This window comes from Corvus cornix, chromosome 4 (genome assembly GCF_000738735.6).
Source record: "Corvus cornix cornix isolate S_Up_H32 chromosome 4, ASM73873v5, whole genome shotgun sequence".
Lineage (NCBI taxonomy): Eukaryota > Metazoa > Chordata > Aves > Passeriformes > Corvidae > Corvus > Corvus cornix.
This window is the reverse complement of record NC_046334.1, coordinates 60,220,563-60,230,099: the sequence shown is the minus strand read 5'-3', so window position 1 is coordinate 60,230,099 and position 9,537 is coordinate 60,220,563. Positions and strand designations below refer to the sequence as shown.

At 38.4% G+C, this 9,537-nt stretch overlaps 1 protein-coding gene across 2 annotated transcripts; it reads left to right on the top strand.

The window, feature by feature from the left end:
* Positions 1-1,686: 1,686 nt before the first annotated feature.
* TMEM128 (transmembrane protein 128) lies at positions 1,687-9,249 on the top strand. Of its 2 annotated transcripts, none has more exons than XM_039551480.1 (5): positions 1,687-1,804; positions 2,892-3,033; positions 4,829-4,990; positions 6,072-6,180; positions 7,522-9,249. In XM_039551480.1, exons 1-4 carry the CDS (start codon positions 1,687-1,689, stop codon positions 6,169-6,171), a joined length of 522 nt encoding a protein of 173 aa, XP_039407414.1. In that variant the 3' UTR covers positions 6,172-6,180; positions 7,522-9,249. The 2 variants fall into 2 exon arrangements, with proteins under 2 accessions (XP_039407414.1, XP_039407415.1); XM_039551481.1 differs by lacking the exon at positions 7,522-9,249 and adding an exon at positions 7,136-7,515.
* Positions 9,250-9,537: the final 288 nt, after the last annotated feature.

Here is a 9,537-nt window from a genome sequence, read left to right as displayed (position 1 = left end):
TCAAACTCGATGCACAGTAATAAAGAATAACCAGAACCCTGTTTTCCCTCATCCCTAGAATCTCACTCATATATAAAACAGTATATTTAGGAAAATATAGCTGTAGTTATCCAGCATATTTAGAGCTGCTTAAAAACTGCAAGTCAGAGAAAGATTAGCTTTTACCCTAATTAGTTTCTACCAGTTAGTTTCTTCCCTTAGGATGGCCTAAAACTATTAAGGTTTAATTATTTAACCACAGCCTACATTCCATTCTTTTTGATTTTCCTGTTTTCTCAACATAAAACTACAGAGGAAGTATCTGCAAGGCTTTTCTGTTAATAAATGCTGGACAATATGCAAAGAATGCACTTGGTAAGTGAAACTTTCACACATTTCTCATAAGCATTGTTTTCATACAAAATATTGTGTCCGCTGAGAGGAACAGTGTTATCAGGTTATTAAACATTTGGTTTTTTGAACTTTATATACAGCTAGAAGGACTCTAAACTTGATTTTGGTAAGTAAAACCCACATACTGCAATTAGGTTTTTTTCTTCAATCTCCCTTATAATAATCAGAGCTTTTATTGAATATTTCTACATTTAATCCAACTGTCTATTCATAACAGCTGCTGAAAATCTATCCATAACAGCTGCTGTATCCGACAGGCACCTTCTCTGAAATCAGCAGGATTTTTGCCTTAGTTGGTATGTTACGCCACACAATTTTGTCTGAGAAAGCACAGGATTTGCAACAACTACATGGATCATCTAATTAACTTAATGAACCATTACTATCAGAAACAAATTTCAATTTTAAAAGCCATGTCAATGGCCTAATCACTGAACACACCCCAGAAGGTACAGTACATATATCATATATTCACAGTATTCTTAATATTCACAATATTCTTATAATGACCAGACCTAAGTTTAATCTACCAGCAAAAGTGAGCAGTTTTAAATTTGTCCATGAGAATAAACAAGAAAGCCCCTGTAATATAATTCGTTTCAAGATTTTGTTTGCAGAAACATGCTGAAGTGACTTTGCATCTAGTTATGCAGAAGTCAACTACAGAACTGAAACAATCTATTTAAACATTTCATTAGTTTATTTAACTTTTACCTAGTTTGCCTTGCAAATATGTTTATTATTTCCAGTTACGAGGTGCAGTTTCGAGTGCTACAGGATTCCCGTGGCTCTCGAAAGCTCCCAGAGCTTTGCATTTCAGAGAATCACAGAATATTCCGAGTTGGAAGGGACCCAGAACGATCATGGACTCCAACTCTTAAATAAATGGCCAGTAAGGCCAGTAAGAACCTACGAGCTTGGTGTTATTAGCACCATGCTCCAACCATTTTGCACCGACACCACTGCTCTGTGTCACAAAAATTAAGATTTCCCTAACACCTGCCCTCGAGAACATCTGGTTGTCAGTTGAGGGAAACATTTCTACGCACAGAGTTTTATCTTTTTTTTTTTTTTTTCTGAGTCATTTCGGCAGCACAGCCTTCACTGCGGCACTCGGCTGCACCCGGCGCGTTCCCTCTGTTCAGGGGCGGGCAGTGCGGTTCCCGAAGCTGTTCATGAGTCCCGTACCGCCGGGCCGCCCGCCGAGGCCGGGCGCTGCCGCTGCCCCTCACGCCGGGGCGGTCGCGGCCGCCGCGCTCCCGCCCCGTCGCGTCACTGCCGGAGCGGCCCAACATGGAGCCCGGCGGCGGCGGGGACGCGCTGCCGAGGCTGCGGCGCCCGGGGCGGCGCGGGCCGGAGCCCCGGGACCCGCAGCAGCCGCAGCCGCCTGCCCGGGGCGGCGGGACGGCCGGTGGGTGCTGCCGGAGCGCGGGGAGCGGTGCCGGGCCCCGCCGGGCGGGCGCTGGGGCGGCAGCGGGGGCGCCTCGGGTAGCGCAGCGCGGAGCGCGGCCCCGCCTGCCCTCAGGTGTCCGCTCCTGACTGCGAGCTGGGTGTGGGAGACGCGAGGGGCTTGTAGCCGCGCACTGCCTGATGCGCATGAAGCGCTCGAACGCTCCAGGCCCAAGCTCTAGTAGGAGGAGGAGGAATCTAGGAAATGAAAAATAAAGCTGCTTGTAAGCTCCAGCGGAGCTGTCGGTACGCTCGGCTGGTGGCGGTGCGTGTGGAGGAGCGGGCACGTGTGATACTGCTGGAGGCCACCAGGAACTGCGTGTGATACACTTCGGAGTGTGAGACATAAAAATCACCTCTGACACCTTGTTTGACAGTGTGTATAAATACTGTGTTACATGGTTACTGTCGTGCACAAAAAGAGGCTTACTCATCTACTCCCTCTGATGTCTCACTTTCTCTAAAACGGTGATGATGAGGGGAAAAAGAGAAGGGACTTTCCCGCACAGTGATAGTTGTAGTTTACCTGCTGAAAGTGTGCAGTGTAAGTCAAGCTAGCTCCCGAAACTGGAGCTGAAAATTTGTGAATTATTTGCAGCTGAGAACAAGAAAATTATTTATGCCTGAAATAGTTCTGCAAATTCTAAAATTTGTAAAGAAGGGTACAAATAAATTATTAATTGGAAATAACAACCTGAAATTCTATATGTGGATTGATAAAAATGCTTTAATAACACCAGAAGTTTTTAATTAGTTAAACAATGCTTACAAAATCTAGTCAGCTGTTTCCTAAAAAGGTATACAGACACAGTTTTGTGCTGATTGTTACTGCTTTATCTTTTTATCAAGGGGTACCTTGCTTAGTCCTTTTCATTTCAGTAAATCTTCAGAGCTTTTTAGAATATTTGTAGTACAAAGTGTATTATGATTAGTATAATAATCTCCCAAGATAAAATAATTAAAAAGATAAAGCATCATGCTTTACCTAACGATAATCATATTCCATTTAATGGCTGGCTTTAGTGCTATAATTATGTTCTTATTTACAGAAGAGTCTACGGCTGTAGAGAAAACAATGAGGCCTCATACCAGACTGAATATTCATTCTGCATTCTGGATTTTGGCATCAATAACTGTGACATACTACTTTGATTTTTTAAAAAATATTAAAGAAACTATGCAAGCAGATAGGTAAGGTATCTTTTCTTACAAGAGGGTTGTGTTTTAGTCTTACAATAATACTCAGTTTGTTACATCTGGTCACTGTATTTTAAATTGTGCATAGACAAGATCCACAATAGGAATAGAGAAGCCTGGGACTGTTCAGCCAGAATAAGAGAAGGCTCAGAGGCATCTTTTCAATGCATGTAAATACCTGAAGGGAGGATGCAAAGAAGACAGAGCCAGGCTCTTTCCAGTGGTGCCCAGGACAGGACCAGAGGCAGTGGGCACAAACTGGAAGGAGGTTCCCTCTGAAGATCAGGAAACACTTTTTTACTGTGAGGGTGACTGAGCACTGAACAGGTTGCCCCGGTAGGTTGTGGAGTCTCCATCCTTGCAGATACTCAAAAGCCATCTGGACATGATTTTGGGCAACTGGCGGTAGCTGAGCTTGCTTCAGCAGGGAGGCTGGACCAGATGACCACCTAAGCTGATATTATTGAACTAATTTTAAAGTAAATACAATGCTTAATATTTGCTATAATTGTTTTTTTCTCTATAAACTCTACTGAGCCATCTTTGTACATGCAAAGTTTGCTCTAATACCAGACATTTTAATACTGTACCTTCAAGTTTTCATTTAAGGCCAAGAAATAGCAGCCACTTTTGTTGGAAGTGTTGGGGTTTTGATTTTATTTTAATAAAAAACCCCTGAAATTAATATTTAAATGTCAAACAAAAGTTCATTTCTCTAAAAGTTGTTAGGATGACTTTGAATAGGTTAGCAAAAGATTAATGAAATAATTTCTCAGAAGTAATTTTTATTTCTAGCCTTTCTTTTCTGTTAAATTATTTTCAGTGGGATTGATGTTTGTTAAATATTTTTAGATAGCTTCAGCTGGAGGTGCTTTTAAAACTCTCATTGCTGTTGTCATTGTTATATCAGTACGTGGAAGCTGCACAGGGCCTTGCTCTGTGCTGTGAGGTTCTCTGAAGCTGCTCTCCCAGGCTGGCTACACCCTTCACACAGCTGACTGTGAAAGCAAAACTGGTGATTCCAGGATGTAATCAAAATTTGGGGTCAGGACCCTGTCTTCCTGCGCTGTTTGTCTAGGTAGGCCATGACAACAGTTCTCTTAGTGCAGAACTCTCAAGTAGCAGTACCAAGGTTCCAAAGTAGCACATTATGTTCGCTGTACCATTCCAGAGCAAATGTTACCTGAGTAGAAAGATCCTTGATTACCCTTTGTAATTTAGTAATCAAGTTATGGTAATGAGAATTCACTTTTCAAAATTTTTATTTGTTATACACATTCAGATAAGATTTTATTAAAGTGCATCTTCCTCCCAAGTTGCCTTTCCTGAACTATTCTTGAAGTATGTCCTCAAAGAGGCTCAAAAGTGTCTTCCCAAATAATCACATACCCTGTGTTTTTATGATTCTCAGTTTAAAATTCTGGATTTCTCCGTGGTTTTCTTCAGCAGCTATAAAGAAAAATCTTCATGCTTCTTGTCTGTTAAATTTGAGAGTTCACAAACAGAAACCATATTAAAGCTTTTGGCAATATTTCTGTTGCACAAAGATCACCAGTCTAATTTATAGTGTAAAGCACAGTTGCAGTGGAGCCTATTTTATATTAGACAGCTTTGAAGTGCAAGAAGTGTTCTGTAAAATTAAATTTTGTAAAACCTACAGGAACTCTAGGCCACAATCTGTGTATCTAACAGATACTGTCTGTTCTGTTTGTAGACTGGAGTGAAGATTACTGTGCAAACTGCAATGTGACTGTGCCAAACATGGTTTAATGTGCTTTTCTTCCCACAGTTGGTGGCTTGCCTGTGGCTCTTGTTTACTGGCTGCATGTTTATCTGTTGCCTTTTACTGCATACTGTATCTTGAGTGGTACTGTGGAATTCAGGACTATGATGAACAGTACCCTGCACTGATTCCTATCACAACAGCTACCTTTATAGCAGCAGCAATTTGGTGAGTTCAAACACCATGTACAAACTTTGCTAAACCTGTGCAAAACCTGTGTGTTAATGGGCTCATTTAATAAGTATAATTTCTGTAATTCTACTATGTGTATTGGTGACGATACCAGTTCTGTGTAGCATAATTTCTTGCACTTTCAACTTTCATCCACAAAGCAAGAGTTGCAGCAGTTGAAACTGTATATTGTGTACTTAGAGATGTACTGGATCTTTTTTGTCTTGAAAATTTAGGGGAAAACTGAAGTAGTTATCTTTGTTAGTGTAAATTTTTCAACTCTGACAACTACTTGTGCAGTTTACAAATTAAGACAAAGGTGCATTCTCCATCTGAGAAAAAATTCAGCTTGATCAGTTTCTGTCAGAGTTCTTAATTATCAAACAATCTGTAAGTAGCAAACATACACAAAATGTTAAACTTCTGACTATTGCTATATAAGCTTTAAGGTTTTATATTTTGTCTGAGAATGGTACTTTTAATAAGAGACTTATGAGGTTATATGCATCCGAACTGAGCAAATCTGCATGTGAATGAAGAAAATTACAGGCATTGTGCCAGTATTTTTATTTATTGTGCAAGTATTTATTTACTCTCCCTTTGAAAGTTGATTTCCTCTTGTTTTGCTGTTGTATCAGAGTATCAGTCAGCATTTGTTGCGATGGTGAAAAAAAAGGAAGATTGAAGAAAATAAAGGTTCCCTATGGTTTATAATTAGTCAAATCTGTAATTCTTGTAATTCAGTTGTAAAATAAGTTGGTTTTCCCCCTGTCTCTTCAGTTAACTGAAATCTGTCTGGATGGAAGTTTATATCAAGGCTTCTCTCAGCTGCCATGTATGCCCATGGAAAAATCAAAGAGTAGGTCATTTTCAGGGGCTTCAGATACAGATTTTCTGAAAGTAAAAGGTATCTTTACCCTTTACCCTTGATGGGTTTTGTTTTCAGAAACAAACAAGTATTCTTCCAGATTAAGTAATTTAAATCTTCTTTCCTCTTGTGACATGTTTTCTTTGTATTCCTGATGCTTCCGTAATATGACAACTGAACTTACCAAATAATTTCTGCTTTTATTCCCAGTTTCAATGTTGCCTTGTGGCCTGTCTGGTCATTTTTGACACCTGTGTTGCTCTTCATTCAGTTCATGGGTGTTGTGATGCTTGTATCACTCCTGGGATAAGCCCTACAGGTAAATAATTGAATTTCCTAAGCACATAAAAGTATTTATCTCGTGGGAACTGATTTGTTAGACATTTAAGGATTGGATGACCATTCAGGGATTCCTTCTCTATGTTTTGTGTACATTCTTAGCATTTTCACATTTTGTGGCATATAGAGTAACCAGACAACATGCAATTATCCAAAGGGGAAGAGTATCCTTTTCACTTCTCTAAGATTCCATTCAAGACGCTGAAAAGAAACATTAGTGAGAGTGTATGGTCTGGGTTTGGTATAGGCCAAAAACCTGCAGCTTTTACTGGGAGAACTTCTTAGCAAAGCTGCTTGACCTGATAGTAAAGGGGAGAAGATACCAACATTTGTGTGCAAGTGCCTTCTTTATTTTTTAAAATTCAAAATCTTTGTCATATCTTTGTCTTTAAATATGCTGTATTCATTTTCTGTGATGAACAGTCCAGATCAACCTGCTATCTGGAAAATTGCCAGATATGAGAAGTTCTTTGTTCTTTCTAAAAAGAACTTTTCAAAGGCAAACCCATCTGTTTTGTTGACTTGAAAAACACATTCTCAATAACTGCCACATTGAAAGTGGGTTCCCACATCTTTTGTTAGGCTATACTTACCAAATGAATCCTGTGAAATGTGAAAAGCTAAGGAAGACATCAAAGACAAGTCAGTAAATGGGGTAAAGGATGTCCCCTGTATCACAGGGGTCTCATACCAGCCAAGGAAGCTACTCTTTCAGCAGGTCTTGTTTGTTGTACTTCTCAAGGGAATGTGGAGGAAGCCTGTTTGGCTTTGCTTGCCATCACAAATCCTTTCTGGTGAGCAGATCCCTCAGCATTTTTAGGAGTGCAGCAAGAAGACTGTGCTGGATTTAGAGTGTAGCCTCTTGTACTGACAAAGTTGTAAGCAAAAAGTGTTTAATGCCGGGATGGTGAAACTCAGATTTTTTTTTTTCCTAGATATCAAGAAGCCTGATTTTTAAGGAAGTTATTAACTTCTATTCTGACAAAACTCACAGACTTCTGAAAAATACAGTACTTAATTCAGAACCTCTTTACTGTGGGAACTTGAGTCACACTTGCTGATACAAACTTATTCTTGTTTGTTTGTTCTATCATTGGCTGTGTTCTATCTGAGCGCTGGAAGTATGTGGGAAAATTCTGTATTAGGTCAAATAATTACTTGCCTAAAAATTAGGGCCAAGTTATTACTTGGTGTAATAATGTTATTACTTGGTTGCAAAATCATTAATTTATTTAGTACAAGATACAGCTTGTGCAGTATTTAGAACCTTCAAAGATTTTTGTTAAATTGGGTTGGTTTTTTTTCTTTTCTTTTCTTTCAGCTTCATGTGAAGGACTCAAGTAACTGTAATCCTGCAAAGTGTATGTCACTTTTGTTACATTCCAGTACTTCTGTTGTTTCTAATACTGCCTGTTTGCTCTAACTGATACAATAATTCTTAATCTACTTGATTTATAGATTAATGGACATAACCATAGGAAAAAGCAACTGATTACTGAATAATTGAAAGATAAATAGGTTTTACATCTCCTAGTAACATGAGGCCTTTCATTTTGTAAAGCTTTGTAAAGCTTCTATTTATATTTGAATATTAAGCACATGGGTAGTAAGTAATAGCAACATAAAATAGTTAGTGTTGGAAGGGACCTTTAAATATTATCTCTGGGGCCCTCAGAGGTCACGTAGTCCAGCTTCCTGCTCAAATCATGTTGTTTGATTTGGAAGTAATTGATACTTAGATCAAGTGTCGTGTGGTTTTAATACTATATTCTTTCCATTTGAATTGACAGGTAAAATACTGTTATCTGGAACCTGTGTTTGTACTTGTAAACTTACTTATAGGAGACATTTCTTGATCTGTTAAATTTCTGATGTTATATATGTTACCTTGTAGGAAATACTTTATTACCTAATGTCTTGAATTCAGATCTGCTAGTGTTTAAAAATAAAGTATGGATAGGGGTAAGGGAAAGCTGGTTGACATTTGGCAGTGCCATCAATGAAACAAATAAATTCTACTTGTGCTCATACAGTTTGTCCACAGCCAAAAATGGATGATCAAGCTGTGAATAACCAGCAATACAATGAACAATATTAACACTACACAAAAGATTTGGAGCACACATTAAATTATTTTGATGTATGCACTGTTTTTCAGTATTCAGGTTGTTTTTTCTTCTGTAAATTAACTTTTCATTCTTAGCAGTGCCTGTAAATGAAGTTACCATTTTTCTTCCTCAGCAATGAAGAGGCTGATATTAACTTAAAAGCTACTAGTTATACTCAGTTGGGAAAATAAAATAGCATTTTATTTTTATTAGGTGTCTGTTCATGTTGGCTGAGATACTTAACTGTCTGAAGACCTGGGCACCATCTAGTTGCTAGACCACTTTATGTAGATCCTTGTGTAAATACTTTCCCACCCACACCTTATGGAAAATAGGAGAATGTAGAAATTGGGTATTGAAACTTGTTAAAATCTACCCCTTGTGACTGTTGCTTAAAGTCTGGACTGTCAAAGGATACTGTGTTCTTCATTCTGACTTCCAAATTCACACCATTGCTGAACACCTGAAATGTTTAGTAATGAAAAAGATACACATTGTCTTTGGCTGTTCCATTAAGCAAAAAGGTTGCATCCTAATAAGTGTGTAATACAAAGGATCAGACAAACCAAAACAAAGTGCATTCAGCACTACTTTAAGTAGTTTGTAGAGTAAGTTAACAGCTTGATTTTTTAAAATGTAATATTTAAGTTTGCCAAAACCAGTTGTGCTTCGCATCTTCAAAGTGCAAGTTGCTTATCTTCAGGTCTTCATCTTTCAAAAAGTTTTAACAATTTTTTGTCTGCATATGCAGGTACATTTGAATAACTTTATTATAATATTTAAAATGCAGTATTGCTCAGGGATGGTTATTATAGCTGTATTTTTATTTGTCAGCTTGGTGTTTTAAGTTGCTTTGTGATCTTGAATTAAAATTACTCTTTCCTACATGATTTTTCAAATTTGTTCTTCTGAACATCTTAATAAACTTTGTACAAAAGTGATCAATTGTTGTTCAGTATTTAATTGTTTAACTGTCTAATTACACTTTCTTGGAGACTTCAGCTCATCCTATTGCTTTTTCTGTAAAATAGATGTTCATGTAAATTTTAAATACTGTACTTGACTCGAAATATCTTTGTCTTTCATGCCCCCTCAGTGGGTTTATTGGAAGTGTTCCACTCTGTTTATCTTTGGAGAGCTGCTTGCCCTCTGAGTACTTTGATGTCTTTCTGAGAATCCCAGGTAGATATGCTCGTTGTACAAAGTCCTGCAAAGTGTTTCAGTAACAG

Coding starts and splice junctions, on each gene's coding strand:
- TMEM128 (XM_039551480.1), top strand. CDS start 1,687: ATGGAGCCCGGCGGCGGCGGGGACGCGCTGCCGAGGCTGCGGCGCCCG. Junction 3,034..4,828: donor GAAACTATGCAAGCAGATAG/GTAAGGTATCTT, acceptor TTCTTCCCACAG/TTGGTGGCTTGCCTGTGGCT. Junction 4,991..6,071: donor TTTATAGCAGCAGCAATTTG/GTGAGTTCAAAC, acceptor TTTTATTCCCAG/TTTCAATGTTGCCTTGTGGC.